Genomic DNA, 20,465 nt, shown 5'->3' on the forward strand with positions numbered 1-20,465 from the left:
TCTTCTTGCTTTTTGTTTCAGATCTAAAACAGAAACTTCTGATGAGCTAGAGAGTAAGAGCTAAGAAATCTCTGCAGCAGTGATATGAACTGGTGTCCTTAAAACAACATGTTCAACACCAGTTAGCTCAGTTGGTTAGAGCGTGCTGCTAATAACACCAAGGTTGTGAGTTCAATCCCTGTATGGGCCATTTACTGAAGAGTTAGAGTCAGGGATTCTCATGGGTCCCTTCCAATCCAGATATTCTGTGAATCTGTTAAACACTGACAACAGCCCCTTCTTCTCCCCCAACAACCCCCCCAAAATAAAAACAAAACAAAAAAAACCAACAAAAAAAAACCTACCCCAAACAAACAGAAAACCAAACAACAGCAAAAAAGTCTATGTCAACACCAAGATGAACTGTTAAGCTTGACAATGAAATGTTAAGGCTGTGATACTTCTTTGGAAGATCAGTCTCTGATTTTGTGCTATGCTTTTTTCTGTTTCTGCATTACTTGGTATTTTATAGTGCCTTTGTAAGATTTTGTGACAGGAAGATAGATAGTGCCGGATCTGATGTGTGATATCAGGAAAGTCAGATGGCTTAGTTTTTAGGATCAGAATGTAGTCTGTTTCCAAGCCCATTTCAGTGTGAGGGACAGCCTAGCAAAAGACTGAATCGCCATTTGTGATGTCATGTTGGTTGTTTTAAATTCTTTTACATTTGTGATCTGAAGTTTTTTAGGCCTGCTTACCTTCCTTACTGGCTTTACTTTTACTGAAAGTGAGTCACTCCTGAGTGAGTAATATAAATTTTCTACTTCTTTGTAATGTATGCATTTTAAGAAGAAGGAAAAACAAGATAGCCAGTCTTTCCTTGAAGTTAGTATGTCACAGTTATTTTGTTAAATATTTAATGGGATACTTTTTGTGAGAGGGTTCTTCTGAAGTTTTAAAACAAGACTTCACCTGACAATATTTGACCAAAAAGACTTCTGTTATTTTAGTTCCTTCTGAGGTAATATGTTGTGAGAGACGGTCTATTTCTTTACTGTCTTGTTTTTTCTGCATCAGCAATGGTTTTGATTGGATTGAAGTGTGAGACAGCTAACTTGCTCTATTTGTATTATCAATTCAGTTGTGGAAATGTCTGTCATGTTCTCAGTTCCCTCACAGTTTTGTAGCTTTTGTTCCAGAGTTGCCATTTTGCTTCAAATTACTTATCTGCTAATGAAGCTTCTGGGAAATACCTCACTGCCCTGCTAAGCGTCACAATCATGTCTTTCCTCAAACTTTTCAGTCTCTAAAAATAATTTTTTCCTCAACAGAAAGAGGACAGGATGAGGGAAAAGTTGCTATAACTGCAGTTTCTCATGCAAAAATAGAGGGAAATATTTTTAGTATACATTTTATTTAGGCATCCTTATTATACAGATCTGTCATTGCTACGTAATTGTTAATATGAGACATGGTAGTATCATTGTGCCCTTGTTTCTTCACATCCAAATTGACTGGCTTTTACCACAGGGCAACTCGCACACTTCTGAGTTAATGCCAGCTTTATCAGATAGCTGAATAGGAATGTCCGTTGCCATTGCACAAGAGGTTTTCTGGGCTAGTCCCGTGGTCTTTTCCTGTCCACACAGTGAGCTTAGTTTTTGTAGGGTTTTACCACGCATATGTAGCCATATGCATCTTTAACTTTCAAAATTAAAACATACTTCCAGTCATTTTGCAAAGTTACGTTGCTCTAAGACTGCTCACCTGGGATCTTTCTTGTGGCATAACGGGGAATTCTATAGGTCCAAAAGTGATGCGAACCAGGGAAATTCCCACACATTACTCAAGGCAGGCCAAAGCATAGATATGAGCCAAACTGTATTTTCAAAGAAACCAGATTATGAGGAAGTTACTATCCTCTCCTGTTATGTTCCCTTGAAATTAAGGGGCTATATGATATAAACTATTTGTAGTGCCATAACTACTCCCAGTTACTTTTTTTTGCCCCATCCTTTAATGTGTTCAAGTCAGGTTACATAGGGGTCTGAGCAGCCTGGTCTGTGAAAGATTCCCTGCCCATGCCAAGGGGGTTGGAACTAGGTGATCTTTAAGGTCCTTTCCAATCCAAACCATTCCATGATTTTATAGCTTGCGCTGTTGCAAACCTCTTAAACTGAGTTAAGCCCTGGAAAAGCAAATTGTGCAGAGGAATCTTAAACCTGGGATAGATCCAGTAAGATTCTCACTGTCTCTAATTTCTGTGATCATATCAAAGATTTTTTTTCTTTTTTCCTAGGTATTCAAAGAGGTCCATGCACATATTCCAATTTAAATTCAAAGTTATTAGATATCTGGTTTTGCTGTGCATACTGCTCCGCAGTGCAAGATAGCTGTGTCTGTACTCGTGTATCTGATGTTTTGGTTTTTTTTGCGTATGCTGTGATTAGGTTTGTGGAAAAGGATCTTTCGCATCAAGCTGGTGCTAATAGAAATTGATGCCCATATTTATATTTAAGAACTTACCTTGTCTGCCCAAATTCTCACTGATCCTTTGTTTGAAAATTATCACAATTACATGGTGTAACAGCAGCATGTCTGTACATGTGCTGAAGTTTCATTATAAACACCATAGTCAATACAGCTGATTACCTTACCCTTGAGTAGGCATCTAGCAGCTAATCAAGCTAATGGCATTTGATTTCATTGGCTGATAGACAAAATCTTCATTGACTACAGTGGGTTAACAGGTTTGTACACATTAATTGGGGTGCCTGCCTGTAGGTGTCATAATTTTAAATAATGTCTTGATTCCTGATCATGATGCAAGTAGAGGTCTCATCTTGCCAAACACATTCTGGATATATCCTGATAAGATTGCTACTTATGTTTGCTTTTCTAAATTTGTTAGCTTAAGTTTTTAAACTACAGGAAGTGATGTAAAAGCATGGTTTGTAGAGAGGTAGTGAAGATGATGCTTTCTTTATATCTCCAGTGCTTGATTTCCTTTGCATAATGAAAAATACACAAACACACTTTGAGGAGGAACAAGAAGGTAAAAGACTATGTATATGCCACAAACTCAGCTGTAGCTCTTCCATTCTGCAGTAGGAGGCAAGTTTTACTTACTGAAGTTAGTGTGGGACACCACACATAGAAGCTCCCTCTTTGCTGCTTTTTAGATGTTTGGTGTTCAGGCATGTTCTAAAGACTTCATTTTATGTAATGCAGTTATTCCTTCTTTTTGGTAATATATTACTTTCAATAGTTTACATCTTCAGGATAGCCTGGGTTTTTCATTAGTCTAAAACTGCTGATAGTATTGTTGTAATACCTATGCTCAGTGTCTAATCTAATGCTCCATGAGAATCCTGTGTCAAATATGTCCCTTTAAAAACTGCACTGCCACAGTACCGCTAGGTACAGATTTTACTACAGTGTCTGTTGCAGTACCTCCCTAGGCCCAGCCTCACTCTGTGCTGCTTGTTCCACTCTGCCTTGACTTCCATCCTTAATCCCAGAAGTGGGACAGGAGTGTCTCTTCTCTTCATGGTATTTGTTTCCTGTTTTCCAGCAGAATGCAGGGTCATCAGTTGCTGTGTGAATACTGGTTTGTGGGGTTTTGTTGTTGTGGGTGGGTTTTTTTTGTTTGTCTGTTTTTGTTGGGATGGTTGACCGTTAGGAAAAAAGGAGAAGAGATTAAGTCTTTTGCATACCTTGTAGTTCACTTCCCATTTCATTGGAAAGGCTATTTAAAGTTTAGCATCATTATGGAAAGCAGTTAATGTGGAGAGAACAAAAGAGGTCCCATCTTTCCAAAATCCCACCAACCCTTTGTCTGGAGGAAAAAAGGAATAATGTTGTGTGCCAGTACCATGCTGTATTTTTACATCTGTCTTTCAGTTTACTTTGTCTTTAAATTACAAGGGGATTAAGGGTAAAGTTGTTCAGTTACAAGATGTAGGGATTGGCGTTTCACAAGCTAAATGGATTTCTTTGTCAACTGCAAATCTAAGATACTGATTAAAATCTGCATTAGAGTGTCTCTCTTCCATGGCCTTTAGCATTTTTTTGACAGAACTCAGGTATGCCTGGTTTTTGTCCCTAGCATAAATCAGATTGATGCTTCTTGGAGCAAAAGTGCTCTTCATCCCTAACGGAGATGAGGAGAGCACCTATTATATTTACAAAACTTCATGTTGAATGCATGTTTAGATTTTTGTTCTTTTTTTTTTTTTTTTTTACTGTATCTCCTAATACGCTGTTTTCTTTTGCAGACCCTTGTGATAATATGAGAGAGATTCTCCAAAATGTGGCCAAATTACAAGGCGTGTCAAATATGAGAAAACTAGGTCACTTGAATAATTTTACTAAGGTAAGAGCTCAAATGATGTCATAGAACAAGTGATTGTACAGGTAAAATGTTTCATATTTACTGTCAGACATTGGCTGGGATGCTAATGAAATTGCTTAATATCACAGAACTGTACTTGAAGTCTACATACAATGGGAAAGGAAGGTATCAAATAATGACAAGTAAGTATGTGAATGCAGGGTTATGCTGAAGTTTGCATACCTGTCCTGCTGGCTGAATTGGTGTAGTATTTTACTGCTTAGATGATGGAAGTATCTCCCAATGGGTTAAGTTGAGTAACTAGAGCTGAAGATTTGATTCCTGCTCTGCAGAATTGAAATGAAAAATGTAAAATGCCAGACTTTGATGTAAACTTATTGAGTATGGTGAGGATGGAGGACTGTATTAATGCACGTTATATGCAATGTTTTGGAAACTAAGAGAACAGGAATTGTCAACTTTTACTGCAGTTTTCATAGTGAAGATGATTTAAAGGGTCCATTTCCGGAATATATCCGTGTTGATGATTTTTGATGTGCTTGTTCCAAATTGTGGACATGTGACAGGTACGTGCTGAAAATACAACAGATATATTGGAAGCTGTCGTTGTGAGCTGACAAGGCAAGAATTAAAAACTTACTGTAGGATCAGGGTGTAAGCTGAAGAAGGAAGCCATGAAAGATGTTCAGAAAGACAGCAAGTAACATTTTTTTGGGTAAAAGAGAAACCTGTGAAAAGAAGCTGAGAGGACTCATGGGAGGTGGTCAGGGAGTTAAGGAAAAGGTGTTCATTGTAAGATGGTGAATGGTTGTGGTTGGACCAGTGTTCCATTTATCAATGCAAGGGACACATGCGTTGCAGTTGGTGAGGCAGGAGACACTGGAGCTTCAGTGTGAGCCTTACCCAAACTGATGGGCTGATAGAAGGATGTGGTATGTTGTTCACCTTTCTGATAGAGATAGGGCAGCACACCTGAAAATTAAAACTGATTTCCTATGACTGAGGATGGATCCTGCAACCAGTAGCAGCCAAGAAATAACATAGTAGAGGAGAATTTGGGGGATAAAATAAGGTTTAAATTATGGTTGCAGATAAGTTACAAAGAATTGAGTAAGATTACCAGGAGTCCGGTTGACATTTTTGAGCCACTCTTGAGTGAAAGAGCAAATACTCAAGAGAAGATGTGGGGAACCAGTTGATAGGAGAAGGACAAACATGCATGATAGCCTTTGAAGTAGGCATGTTGGCTGTTAAAGGCAGTCCTTGTGAGATTGACCACTTCAGTGGTAATGTGTAAGATTCACGTGAGTACTGAGAACAAAATCACAGTAACAAATACATTTATCTTCTGATGCACTAATAACAAATCTGTAAATGCTGCATTATCTGGATTGGTTCAGAACATGTGTAGATGCATAGCATTCACTAAGGAACTGAACTTCATCCTGAAGTCTCTTCTTTGGGTCATTGCCTTGTGTCTATCAGACATCAACCATTGACAGAATGCTGCTCTTTTCATTGGGATTCCAAAATGTGTTGCAAAAAAGCTCTTCATTCTGCTAGAAAAGTCTAATGCATAGCTAGGTTTCCTTTTTGTGAAAATCTGGAAACTTCAAAATGTGAATGCTTCCAAATTCTCTAATTGTCTTAAAATTAAAGAGCTGGATTAGGCTTGTAGATGCATGGTTAGTAGTGAGAAGTCCATCTTTGAAACTATGGATCTTAAAACAGTGTCAATTTTGCTATGAAAAATCAGATGTTAAGCACCCATAACTGTGGAAAATTGAGAAATACACATATTGTAATTAAAATATGAACCAAATACTATTTTTCAAAGTTAGTTTTGAGAAATTGCGTAATTCTGTAGTTGAATATTTGAGGAATATTTGGGGGTTTTGTTAAACCCAATGTTGAGATTGGAAAATACTTAAAGAAATGGAAGAACGGTTTTCATAAATTGCACTTAAGACTGGGAGGAAATTATGAGTTGGTGAAAAGCAACTTAATAAAATTAAATATGATATTTGAAGATGGAGACTGTGGTTCATAACCTGATTTTGGTTCTAAATGAGAATCTCCCTCCATAAGGGAATTAAACTACTCAATTTAATATCGGACATTTGTTCTTATATTCATCTTTCTGGAATATATGCTTTATAAGTGGGTAACTTAGTGCATTTGGTTTTAAAAACTCTTCCTATTCTTGTTTGAACTGTAAATGCAGTTATGAGAACAGAATAGAAGTTGCAAATTGTGCTGTATTGTCTGCCTTGTGGTTGGAACAATTCTGTGTTTTTCATTCCAGTGGTTAAAAGTGAAAGCCTGGAGCTTGGCGAGATGGTGTTATTTCCTTTTTGCACTCTGTTCTTCTACCATGAGTTAGTGTAGTCTCAGTTCCGCCTTTGTGAAAGAGGAGTGTGAGTAAGCTTGATGTGCTAAGGGTTGAGGATGTTTGTATCCTGTCTTGGAATTATAATGAATATGAACTTAAGTTGTTTATAAATTGTTGCATTTTGTGGTCCAGTTTTGAAGAGTTACTTGCTATCTGGCGTATTTGTACTATGGACAGGGAAAGGACCTTTGAAAATTTCTAATAGCATATTTCACATAAAATAATATGGAAAATCTATTATTCTCCTGCTAAGAATATTATTATATTTAAAAGAAAACATCTGAACAAGTCTAAGCAGTTGCTCCCAACTACCCCACGTATTTCCTTCAAAGGCTGCAAATCCCACTGTTCCAGTTCTTTGGTCAGGGCAAGCAAAATGTTTTTATCACATGGAAACAAGTAATGTAATTAACTCCAAATGTGGAGTTTCCTGACAACGATCATGATAGACACCAAGTTTTGTATTATTTTCAGGATATCTGAGTTGTGTTATGTCCAGGCTTCTTTACATGAAACTGGACTAGATTTTTAAGGTGAGATCTGTTCCCCTCACCTCCCTTTTTTTAAAAAGAACATAATCATCCTGTAAAAATTACTGAATTAGTACTGAACTAGACTCCAGGGTTTTATATAGAAGTTAAATACTTTTAATTATTTTTTTTTAAATAATAATAATAATGGTGATCAGAAGTCAACAGGAGTTACTAGTTCATCTGCAGGAATGATACAGTAAAGCAGATACTTTATATGAAGCTTGTATGCCTAGGTGCTGTAACTCCTTTTTCATTGCTACTTCCCTTTAAGAGAAGTGTTAACTAGTTTTCAGGTCTGCACAGCACTCATTATTACTGTGCAAAGTGTGCTTTATACATGATATTGTACAAAAACTTGAATTTCATTTATCAAGTTTTTGCTAGTACTGCTTACTAGCTAAGTCATTACTGTTACAAGTTCTTTGCTCTTTATCTGCAGAATGTGAATTGTTCTTGCCCAACAAGACCACCCAACTTAGGTGGTCTAAGTTTTCTGTTTCAGGAAATTAGCATTCCTAGTCTGGTGATACACAGGCTGTGGAAAGGTATGTTTAGTTCTGAATTGCAGCAGCAGCAGACTTGGAAATTTTACCTGTGTTGAATCAGAGCACACTCCTCCTCTGCTTCTTGTCACCTAGTAAGTGAGGCTGGATTTTTGTGGGCAAAAACTTTTGTACAGTACTGCCTCAGTCTATATTCCTTTCAAGCCATCCTATTTAAGCTAATTTATATTCTGACTTGAAAACTGTTTGAGGATTTGACCTCCACTAAATGGTTAGTGACACTTTGAATTGTCACAGCATTTCACAAGTTTGGTATTGCCTCCAGCTCCAGTAAAATGAGTAGGATTGCCCATCTTAATTTATATGGCCACCTACATAAGGCAAGCACCTTGAAGTTTCCCCACTTTTGCTGATTAGTATCAAAACATCATGGTTACTTCTTTGGGGTTTTCCCCACCTCCATGAGAAGTAGTAAGTGATAAGTCATTGAAAACTAGAAAAAACTGTGCAATTGCATTTACCTAGTGGAAAATACCTTTGTGATTTGAAGTATTTGTTTATAATCCCCTGTTATAGAAGGTTTATCCCACTGGGAGCTTCTGAGAGATCCTTCATACCTTTGTAAAACTAAAAGGGTATTTTAATAACAAGACAAAAAAAATCCACAGATGTTGTAGGAATTTGGTTTTTTGTTTTCAAAAAGAAAGGTACTTCTTAAAGGACAAAATCAAGCAATTTATTTTAGATATAAACTTAGCAATGGAACAGCATCAGTAATACAGTGATATGGAAAATTATGTTTTCAGTCTGTTCAAAACTAATTGTTGTTATTTAGTGAAGCTCTGCTGTTCTGCTCTGTATATTTGTTAGCTTTTGACCATGCTGCTGACTTTCACTAGGATGATATGGATTGAGTGGGTTGGATGTGGATATGGCCATAGAGGCTTTCACAGATAGTGTCCCCGATTCATAGTCTGTCATTTTAGAGTCTCAGCTGTCTTTTGCAAAACCCAGGTATATTAGACTGAATATATTGTCTGACTGTAACATTTATCCAAGTAGATAAACCACTGCGGGAAAACCTGAAACCTCACGATGATGTAGCAGACAGGAGCAGAACATGTTGCTTAGAGACATTCAGTGTAACAAATGTGTCTAAATCCAGAGTCCAGTTTCAGTAGGCTTCTCTTAAGACTAGAATCTACAAAGTAGTCTTCTTTTAAATGTTACCAGTGGTGGCTCAAACTGTACTTCCAAAGTTATAAAGCAGTAATTACATTCTGGATGCATGGAATAATATAATATTTTTACCTAGTAATTGCTGTGGCTATTCTACTAAATATAAATTTGAATGGTCTCAAATCTTCACTCCACTTGTGTATGCTGTTGACCTCCTATGGTTTTGTTGTTCTGAGCTACTGTTTCCAAGACATGTTGGTATGTTACTCATATTGCTGTGACTCATCTGAGTAGTATGAAAAACTCATAGCTGACAGTAAACATGAAAAAAACCTTCACTGTAAGTTAGTCACTGTCTGGCTTAATGTACGTACCATTTTGTCCTAATATGTAATCTTATCCTCAATGAGTCTTTGCTATGCCCAGTGATTGTGTATTTTATCACAAAATTTTAATTTTAAAGTGGACTCATTTGCAGTTTTAACTCACAAAGTGTACTCTGCTTGGTTTTGTTTGTATCTGTATATAAAATTTATTGCGTTTATTTAAAAATGTATACTTTCTATAGGTAAGATGGATATATGGAAAATACAAATAGTATAAAAATATAAATAATTTCGTAATTCCAGGTATTGTATGGTAATCCATCACCATTTTAATGAACTATGCCAATGTATAGCCAAAGCTAGATTTTAGCATTCTGGTACTACTTGCCTACAGAGTAATGCTATAATGGTATGTATGTTAATTGTTAAATCTTACTGTCAAACATATGGCAATTACTTGGCTTTGTCAGGAATTCAGCCATTTACAAAGATCACTGCATTTGGGCTGGAATCACTGATCTGGGTCATGTTGTTTGAAGGTGAAATTAGAAGAATGCAATAAAGTTTTTGTACAATACATTTAAGGCCAGACATTTATAACTTAGCAAATACCCAAGGAATTGGGACCAGGTGAACAGTATGTTCATTATAGCAGCTTCTTTGACTATTTTTCCCCTTTTCAAATTTACAGAAATCCATCCTTACCAGCCCGATGTTTTTTTTCCCCCTAGATTAAATAAACCAAATGGCTCAGCCTTCATGGGTGGATTTTCTACCTGCCTTGTACATTTTTCTGCTACACTTTTTCCACTTTGCTTTTAAAATGTGTCACACAAAATTTTATTCTTGCAGTTTTGAGAGCAGCCTGTGAAATGGAAAAAGTCTTTTAATCTCAAACATAATGCAGTCCTATTAGTATTGATCAATACTAATAGAACCTTTTAATTCCAGAGATAAAATTTGTTTTCTTTTTTATTTGAAATGAACTTTCTGAATCTTAATTTCTGGACAGTTTCTGTTTCTCTGCTGGCCTACTTTCATTTTGTATGTGTCTATTAATGTGTGGTACCCTGAAGGAAATGATGTTCCTATTATCTAGTTGAATCTTCTTACTGAATTTCGGCACTCCTTTCAAGTCACTGAAACATTTTTGAATTCTGATCTTCCTGTGCGTCTTTTAGGCCCTTTTCTATCTGGAACATACATAAATTACAAAGAAAACTAATGCATAAATACTGGTGGCCCATTAGAGGGAGAATAAGCTAGTAGCTATTTTCTTTTCTGTGGGAGAAATATTTCACATGTATGTACAGACACCATCAAACACTTCTATAACTATTACTGTCAAATTCAGAAGTTTATATACAAACAGCAGTTAAATTTGATGTAAGTTTTAGCTCATCAGGTGACATGACTGTTTGAATTTCAAGATAGGTTAAGTTCTTTTCAGCTTCGGTGAAGGTGTATGCAGTGGGACCACATATATAGATGCAGACAGCTGGTATTGAGGAGCTAATAATCACTATATGTATTTGGTGAGAGGGACAACCAGACTAGAACTGGTCCAGTGAACTGAATGCTTTTTAGCAGTGCAGCAAGTTAGATGGGTTCCTGGAACATGTCAAATGCTTCAGTTTAATTTCAGGACTGCTCAAGATGCAAACCAGTGGTAAGTGTGATGGAGACGAGCTTCACTAATGCACTAGTGCACACAACAGTGGCTTTCTAAAACGTGGGTTTTTCCTACATCAGAATTACAATTCTCTGGGGTTTTTTTAAAGTAGGAAAAATAGACTGTTGAGGACATTCTGTTATGTTAAGTTAGGATTTCTCATTTGTGTCTAGGGTAGAATGCTGGGGAGAGGGTTAGATGTATAAATGATTAGCCTAAACAACTACTGATGTAACTGTCTGAAACTGAACAATGTTTTTACTCACTATCTTCTCGCACTGTTTTGCTTACACTCTGCCAGCCAATTTTTACAGTTCATAAGATGTCAATAGAAATGCCAAAGCGGCAGTGGTAGCCTTAGGCAGTCAAACAACATGGCATAAAAATAGATTGATGTTAGGAAGTGACATACTGTCATAACCAGTTAATGCATCAATTGCCTAGTTTTATTATCACTTAAATTTGAAAGATGGTTAAAAAAGAGATTATGTAAAAACTTCCCTTATGTTTTATAATCGTCTTTGGTTAAGAAAAATGCAAATTCCAAAATACTTCAATTAACTTAAATTATTTGAGCCCAAACATGGAGCTGATCCAGGCCAATTTAATAATCTCTTATTAACAGTCTTAAATTCCAGCATTATCACTAGGTATTTCTCTTGAAAAACAGTTTTGTAAGATGTAGTGTGGTCCTCGAATGAATTTGTACTTGTTGAGCATAAACCTTAGTACTGTTTGAATTTTAATGATCTTGCTAATAAAATGAGTTTACTTGAAAGCAGAGCTTTGCTGCAATATGCTGTTTTTTCAGATGGAGGTCAACGGTAGAACTGAAGCATGGAACACACTAAATATTTTAACTTACAGGAGCCTTGATGTTCATTTTGTTTATTATAAATTTCTTATTTTTAGCAGTAAATACACATAAAGAATGTGTCACAGGGTTTGATATATTACAGTATTTTCAGAGCAGAGGTAATGACTAGTTAGCACAAATACTTCCTGAATTCCTCACTGAGGAGAAACTTAATACTGCGCTGACTTAGAACTGAATACATGCCTGTTTTGAAAACAGAGGACAAAGTGCAAAGCTATTGCAATCAGTATTAGTCACTTGAGTTTTTGGAAGTGCTTGGAAAAGTGCTTTGGGATTTGGACATGATAATATTTTATAATTTTAGCCAGGGATAGTAAGTGAGATTGCTAGGAATTTCTTTGCTGCTGTGCCAAAGAAGAACAGCATCAGCTCTTCTTACAGAAGAGATTGTTTTCCTTTCCTCAAGAGGCTAAAACACTGGCAACCTAGGTTGCTCTTTTTTGAACATGATTTTGGACTTAAAAACTGTGCTTGTAAATCTTCTTTGTTCACAACGACTACATATGGTTGAAATGTCCAGTTTGTGACAGTTTATAGCTGCTTTTTGTATGCGTAAATTCAACCTTTGCTCTGATTTTTTCAGAGGTACAAGTTCTATAAAATGGATGGCAGGCCAAGACCAAATGTCGGTTACAAGACACTTGGCAATGCCTTCTGATTTTTTGAACTTCTGCACTACTGTGACAAAACGTAACAGTGGACCATCAGTGTCAGTCTTTGTTTCAAAACTCTTACCTGAGCCCCTGCAGATATGCTTTCATTTCAGTCATTTTTGCTCTCTGCTCAAACTACTAGTTGCCCAGCTAGCAATCTGGTGCTGAAAAATGGACTGACCAGTACACAACTTAGACAACTGTGCAACCTTTTTTTGCTATGAGAATCCACAGATGAGTCTCAGTATCTGATGTGTGTATAGGAACAGAATATAGACAGCAGAAATTCTCAGGGAAGTCTGAAGCTGGTACTCTCTCCCTTGCTACAAATTAAATTCCTTCCTAAATTAAATGCTTTTGAAATCATTTCCCAAAATCCACACAGTCATTTTTCACAGTCATTTTTGGAGAGCTATAACTAATGGATATTTTCTTTTATTTTCAGCTTCTTTGTAATACTGGCCATGCTGAAGAAAAGCTAGGTTTTACCTATGACGGCATCATAATATGGTAAGTAGTAGAGCACTAGAGCAATCCTAGGGAATATCAGTTGTTTTGGTGCAATTAAACTTCTTTTTTACTTTTGAACTAGTGTTCAACACTAGTTCGGAATTTCATAATGCAAGCAGATAGCCTGCAAATGTTTTAATGAGTAAAATCAGAAATACATTATTCACTTTTGGGCAAACAGAGAAAACCCACTTCAAGTTAGAAGTGTAGATTTCTACAGTATATTCCTCACAGATGTAAAAGTACATCTGAATATTTCAGTACTTGTAGAAAGCACGTCTAATAAAAATGCACATCTACAAAATACAGAGCATATTCTTGATATAGAATCAGAATTTAAAGAACAGTATTTTATGTTGTATTGGTATGTGTATATCCATGTAGCACTGCTTTCTCTGCTACTGCAAAGCACCATGTATATACATTTAAGTGGAATTCCTATCTATTTTGTGGCCATTTCTGACTGTCAAATGTATCTACATGCTTATTTCCACACAGAAATTGGTAAATTCATCTTTAGGACCAGCACTCGTGACAAAAGCAAACAAGATCTAATATTTAATGCATTTCTCTGTTCTTTCAATTTAGATCTCACTTAAGAAAAAAAGCTTAGGAAAGCTAATTACTCTTTGAGCAAAATGTTGGGAAACCTTGTGTAATTGGTTATGGAAATGTTGTGAGTCATTTTCTTAACTTGAACTGTTTTATCTTTTAGACAAGCTTTATGTTTTCACTGCATTTTCATTACTTAAAGATAGTGACACATATCTTTTTGGTAGCTGTTGCTTTTGGATGTTGAATCTCACGATAGTGTTGTTCTTTGTAATGGTTTCACTGTGCCATTTCTTTTACTGGTCTACAGCTTCCTCATGAGGGGAGGAGAAAGGGCAGGTATTGATCTCTTCTCTCTGTTGTCCGGTGACAGGACCTGAGGGAACGGCCTGAAGTTGTGTCAGGGGAGGTTTAGGTTGGATATCAGAAAAAAGTTCTTCATCCAGAGGGTGGTTGGGCACTGGAACAGGCTCTCCAGGGAAGTGATCACAGCATCAAGCCTGACAAAGCTCAGGAAGTGTTTGGACAACATTCTCAGGCACATGGTGTGACTTCATGAGATTGTCCTGTGCAGGGCCAGGAGTTGGACTCAAAGATCCTTGGTATCAAAATTACCCCTGGTGTCAAGCCCTCCCCCTGGCTGGAGTTTGAACTGATCAAGAGCAGCCCTGCTGAAAAGGACTTGGGGCTGCTGCATGAGTCAGGAGTCCTATGTCCAGTCCTGAAGTCCAGAAATCCAGTTATGTCCTGGGCCGCATCCAAAGCATCATGGGCAGCATATTCATATTACAGGAGAGATGGTCTTGAAACAATTCCCTGCTTAGTGCTGAAAGTAATAATCAGTTCATCTTTATTTGCAAATGACATGGCGGCCTTTCTAGTTTGTCTAGGTAACACCTGAGAGTAGGCTTCTGTTGCAGTGATTTACCCATGCCAATTAATTACCAAAAGATTCTGAAGATTTTTTGCCTGGAGTAGCTGATTACTGTGCATGACAACCCTAGGATAAGAAAAGAAAAAAAATAAGCCCTTTGTAGAAGTAGAAATTCAGTCTCACTGGCTGAAGTATTTACATTCTTAGATGTCTGGTGAAAAATCCTACTAGAAAATGTAATTGGGAGATTGAGGATTCCCATCCCACCCTGCATGTGGTTGGGGAAGAGGGACGAATCTCTTGAGGGACTTCAAAAGGATGGTGTGCTACTTCATGCTTTCTAACTCCATTTCTAGAGTTCTTCCATATTTTGTTTCTTCTTACCTACCTTATTCTACCTGTTAATTTTCTTGGACTAATATTGTGCTCAGCTGTTCTGTCAAATAAAAAATTGTGTACAGGTTTTTTTGGTTATGTGTCATTTCATGGATGTACAAGCTGTTACTTGGGGGAAAAATTGGTTTGTGGCTTTTTCAGATTAATATATTGTCTACATCTGCTGACCAGTATGAAGGCTTGCCTTCTAGGTTGCAAATGAGAAGACCTGAAAGTTGTAAAATAACATCAGAACATTTATTTTTTAAAATCATGCTATTTGTAAATGAGTGAGTAGTAGCTGCATGTCAGATGGTGAAGTCTGCCTGCTGCCTAATATTTGTTTGTCCCTTTTGTTTTCTTCATTGTAGTCTGAGGTTAGCTTTACTAAACGAAGCAAAAGAGGTGCGAGCAGCAGGATTGCGAGCCCTCCGCTATCTTATTCGAGATTCCAGTATTCTCCAGAAGGTGCTAAAGTTGAAAGTGGATTATTTGATAGCCAGGTAAATTTGCTTCTTCTTGTAAATTGTGAAGTTGTAAATCACTTGCTTTTTCATGGTTGAGACAGGTGAGAAATGTTTTCATATTCTCTTATGTTCTTAATAAGTAGTTTTGTAAACGGCATTTTTCTTCGGCAGAATGATACTTCATCACACTAGCTAATCCAAATAAAATGCTGTCCTGATATATGACATATTACAAGTAATCCAAAGAATTTCTTCTTTTAATCATAAATGCCATTAACTATAAATTAATAAGTTTAAATGTTAATAATTTTCATGTCTTAAGTTGTATGGGAGTTGTTTGATTCTTTGTATTATTACAGTGCTGCAGAGCCTTCAGTACAAAGTCAGGGCTAAAAAGTAGTTTGTGTCCAAGAATTTGTAGTCTAAGTATAACCAATGACACAACAGAAAAATCCCAGAGGGCAAACCAACAGTGAGATAATACAGTCAGCATGATGAATAGATGTAAATAATAGCCTTTTTAGTGCTTCCTGTAATGAAATTTTTTATTTGATATACTGATACAGATGTGCATGAATTTCTGTTTATAAATGTATAAACATGTAGTTTTAGTGTGCTGTTTAATTTTTTTGGAGCAAAAGGACTTCTCTGATCTGAGAACATCCAGAGTATGTTGATGTGAAACATTACAAATACTTGGTTTGGTCTCATTTGCAAATGCCAGATGCAGCTAGCTTGGAAAATAATTGTTGATGCTTTGCCATTTCATACTTGAGAACATTCTACTGACTTAGTTATAATGAAAATAGCTGGAAAAATATAAACCAAAGCTAATTGACCTATCATAATGAATATGCTTGCTGAAAAGTGTAGTTTTTAAACAAGTCAATTCTTTTTCTTCTGTATTCATATGCATAAATATTAACGTGAGTTGTTAACAGTTAAGGTGAAAGTTACTATTGTTATAAACAAAATGTGTTTTTTAACTTACTTTAGGTGCATTGACATACAGCAAAGTAATGAAGTAGAAAGAACACAAGCACTTCGATTAGTCAGAAAGGTAAAATCTCCTATTTATGGTTGTATCTGCTGTGCCACTCAGTTGTGCTGACTCCTGGTTGTCTCCACCAACAGTGCTTTTTCACAGTCTCTAACACCTTTTTTTACCTTTATCATGTAATATAGCTGATAATTAACAAGACAGAAGAAAAAGTAGTGAAGAGACTTGTTTTGATCTTACCGTGTTACAGTTTGGAATCTCAAGTGGGCTAGAAGAATCTTGCTAATTTTCTCTTGATAGAGGTGATACTGGACAAGGTTTGGAAACACTTATCAAAGAGTGAATGCAAGAGCATAAAAACAATATTAAGTTTCAGTATTGAAATTATGATGAGTTCACTGTATAGTTTGTTTAATCATCTGTGAGTCAGAGATTGGGAGATTTTCTGCCATGTGAGAAATGAGAAGTTGTCACTGAAGTGATCATTCAAGGATTGCTTATAGACTTACTGCTTTGTTTGTGGCAGTTGATGCTACCCATAGGATTTTATCTCGGGTACTCAGTAAAACATGGTTAGTCTGTGATGGTTTCTGTACTGTGTACCCATGGGTGTGAGATTTGAAGATACGGTAGCTGTATTTTCAAGTTTGTCCTAGAGAAATTGGCATATAGAGATACTAAATGTATTCAGGAAACATAATATTCTGCCTTTCTGCTGGACTTCACTGTTCTTTATTATTCTTATATTCTTACAAAAACTACCAAAGACTGGAGTAAAGTTTGAGGTAGTTGAAGAATGGTTCCCCAGGAGCACTGTCTGTTAAATCTCATTTTGTATTTTAAACATATGTTTTCTGTCTTATAGAAAATACAATGTGCTTGATAAACAATTGTGCCAAAAAATGAGTTTTAAATATTAAACATAGCTACCTCCTCCAAACTCAAGCAAAAAACAAACAAAAAGCCACACTATGAAGGAACAGGTCCTTGAGGAAGTTGCACTTCCTTTTATGAGTTGCACTTATAAAAGTTCTTTGCTGATCTCCTTTGAATAGGAGCTTCAGTGTAGACTCAGAATAACATAAATCAGAAGATGGAATAGAAACACATTAGTAATTGGTTTTATTTGGGTCCAAAGTTTGTCCTCATTATTTCTGGGCTTTTTTGAGCATTTTGTGCTTGAGCAAAAACTTCTGTCGTGCATGAAAGAAGAGACAGCAAAAGAAACAAATCCGTTAGTTTGATCATCATTTTGAAAAAATGATGGTGAGAGAGAAACATTAAAGAAATCACACAGCTGGCCCTTAGTGGTTTTTTTCTCCATTGTGGTGCAGGGGTACTGGCATGCACCAGGTGTGTGCATCAAATGCGCAGCCTGTGCAGCCATGCTTGTGGCTCCTTGATGCTGAGAACTGTGTTGATGAAAAGCCTTTTCTAGCATCTTTTGCTACGTACCTATAACATTCTGTTTTCTTAAAAGACAATGTCAGACCAACAGTTAAGCATGCATTGGCACAGAGCAGTCAGTTCTTCAGAAATTCTCTCACAAGGAATACTGTGCTTCCTGAATAGCACATTCTGTATTTTCACACTTTTTGTTACCCTGCTCTTGCCCTTTTTCTACTTCTCTCTTCAATCTCCCTCAGTGTCTCAGACTTAATGATTTGATGCCAGGATTCCTGAAAGGTTATATAAAGGTCTAGAAGGGGAGAATAAATGGCAAATAAACTGAAAAAAGGTAACAATTTTGTTCTCAAATTTACTGTGAAACTGAACTGGGTTTTTCCAGTATTGCAGAACTATTATTTTCAGTTTCAAGATTTGGCTCCTTAACCTCGTCTTTGGTAACAAAAATGTGTGTGAGAATTGCATAGACTAAAATTGAAACTCTTTTCTTTTTTTTCATAGAGAAGAATAACAAAATACAAAATACTAATACTGCTTCATGAATGCAGAGAAAGGCAATAATAAACTTTGTTTTAAAAATATTAGGTTAAAATGGTGTCGGAAGATTTTAAAAAATCTTAATTTTTTAAACTTGATGTCCAATAGTTTTTGAAGGCTGAGTGCTCACTGCATGTTTTGACTGTAATCACCTCTACATTTCTTAGTAAAAGCTTTGCAATTTAGTAATATCTTCAGCCATGAAAAGGATGGCATGAAGTTGGCTTTGGGAAGCATTTTTCTATCTAATAGAAGTCAATAAGACAATTTTTTTATGATTTAATAGTCCAGATGTTTTCTTTTTTAAGCAAAAGTGAGGGTTAGATGCAGTATGAACCATCCTCTTTCTTCCTCTTTTCTAAAGGAGTCTTGAAATACCAAATTCATAGTCTTTATTACTTACTTCATCTTAGCCATTTCTAAGTAGCTTCCCATTACCTCTCCTTGGGTTTTAGAACTGCATTTTAATACCTAGAGCAGATACAAAGTGAATACAAAAATTTATTAATTCTACTGATGTATTTAGAATTGACTATTACAAGAAACCTTTCCTTCTCATGTCTTAAAAACAAAGGCAGTGAAGCAGAACAGCTTGTGTCCTCATAGGAAGTGCATGTCAATATCAGTAGAAAACAGGTTGCAGTTTTATAGAGTGGATTGGTGCACCTATGCTGTTGCTTATTCTTGTTTCTTCTTGCCAGTGTAAAAGTGAAAGACTGTGGGTGGGAGAGAATTTGTTTTTTCTTTAAAGTCCTACCTTAAAAGCTTCATGTTTTGTTGGCATTAACATTATGTATAACACGAAGCTTCTCAGAAACTTGTATTTAAACATAGATTTGTTAAAACTCTTCCAAAATTTTGGTCATAATGGTTGATTCCCTCTCATTTTAGCATCTCTGCAAAAAAAGGTAAAAAACTAATCATCTTTGCACAAATATCTGTAACATGTCAAAGGGGGAGATGTAAAATGGATATAGGACAAAATGGTTTTGGAAGAATTAGGAAGATAAGCCTGGTTTTGTTGGAAGCAAAAAAGATGGTAAATAAAACCATGGGAAACCAGCCTTAAATTCCAGGTCTTTGATGGATATTGAGTATTTTTTAATGTCTCATTTTTATTTATTAGTGGGAAAAAAAAGTGACACGGCTGAGTGGGCTATAAGACATTGCACTCTTCCCTTTTTAGGCAATCAGACAAAAATCTGCTTCCTCCTTAGTAATACATCTGTTTAGCGATATTCTTGTTCCGGAAGGATATGTGTATTTAATTTTCACAAATTGAGAAAATGTGAGCAAGCAGCTCCTCAACCTTTGCAATCAAAGCCTCACTTGGGGGATGGTGAAGAGTTTGTGGTATTGGTTGGTTGTTCAGGAGTGTCTTTCTTTACTTTTAATGAGTGCACAGAGGGCCTTGCTCATTATTCCTGGGGGAATTCTGAGTGTGCCAGAGTCAAAATTCCCCCAAACTGAGTGTCCTCCCATTTGAGGCTTTCCATGGTGCAGAACAACCTTAATAGTAGATGAGTTTTTAATCTACTCTGTGTCATTGGATAATGTTCTTTGTCAATAAAGATATTACTGGGAAAAAACTATGATAAAGGTAGTCTTAATTCTCACTGCGCCAGTCATCTTTTAAATTCTTTCTTATTATGATAAAATATAAAAATAAAAAACTGAAGCAGGAAGAGAATAGTAAAGTAAATTGACAAATGAATTGAAATTGAAAAAATTTCAAGAGCAAAAGAAACACTTACGGAGATTCACCAGATACAACCAAGTAACAGATGGACTGGTCTGTCTAACTGTTTGTATGGAACAGAGTGCTGGTGAATATGTAAGTGTATTTAGAGAAATATGAAGAAACTAGAGGGCTTTTTCTTTCCTTTTTGGCAGATGATCACTGTGAATGCTTCACTGTTCCCCAGTTCTATTACTAATTCTTTGATAGCAGTTGGAAACGATGGTCTTCAAGAAAGAGACAGAATGGTTCGAGCATGTATAGCCATTATCTGTGAACTAGGTAAGATAATTTTTCTTAATTAGTGTTCAGTTTTGATGTGGTTGTCATTAACAGTATTTGTTTAATAATAAATTAGATGTTGTGTTCTTATTGTCAATTCCATTGATTTTAGTAATTAGCATGATATAAACCAAAATGACTTAAAATCTATTTATGTATCATACATGAAGATTTCAGGTTTTTGTCTTTCCTTCAAGACTTGACAGTTTCTGATTTGCCTTAAAACCATTTCTCTACTGCAGTTGGTGTTTCTTT

The 20,465-nt window shown here is 36.2% G+C and overlaps 1 protein-coding gene across 1 annotated transcript in view; it reads left to right on the forward strand.

Annotated features, from left to right (window-relative positions):
* Nucleotides 1-20,465, forward strand: part of RICTOR (RPTOR independent companion of MTOR complex 2) — a 76,465-nt gene that overhangs the window by 13,664 nt on the left and 42,336 nt on the right. Inside the window, exons 3-7 of the mRNA XM_082301867.1 lie at nucleotides 4,257-4,354; nucleotides 12,914-12,978; nucleotides 15,151-15,282; nucleotides 16,243-16,306; nucleotides 20,084-20,210. Of these exons, the coding sequence (XP_082157993.1) occupies nucleotides 4,257-4,354; nucleotides 12,914-12,978; nucleotides 15,151-15,282; nucleotides 16,243-16,306; nucleotides 20,084-20,210 (486 nt within the window). The remainder of the gene's footprint in view (nucleotides 1-4,256; nucleotides 4,355-12,913; nucleotides 12,979-15,150; nucleotides 15,283-16,242; nucleotides 16,307-20,083; nucleotides 20,211-20,465) is intronic.

Source organism: Coloeus monedula (genome assembly GCF_965178545.1).
Source record: "Coloeus monedula genome assembly, chromosome: Z".
NCBI lineage: Eukaryota > Metazoa > Chordata > Aves > Passeriformes > Corvidae > Coloeus > Coloeus monedula.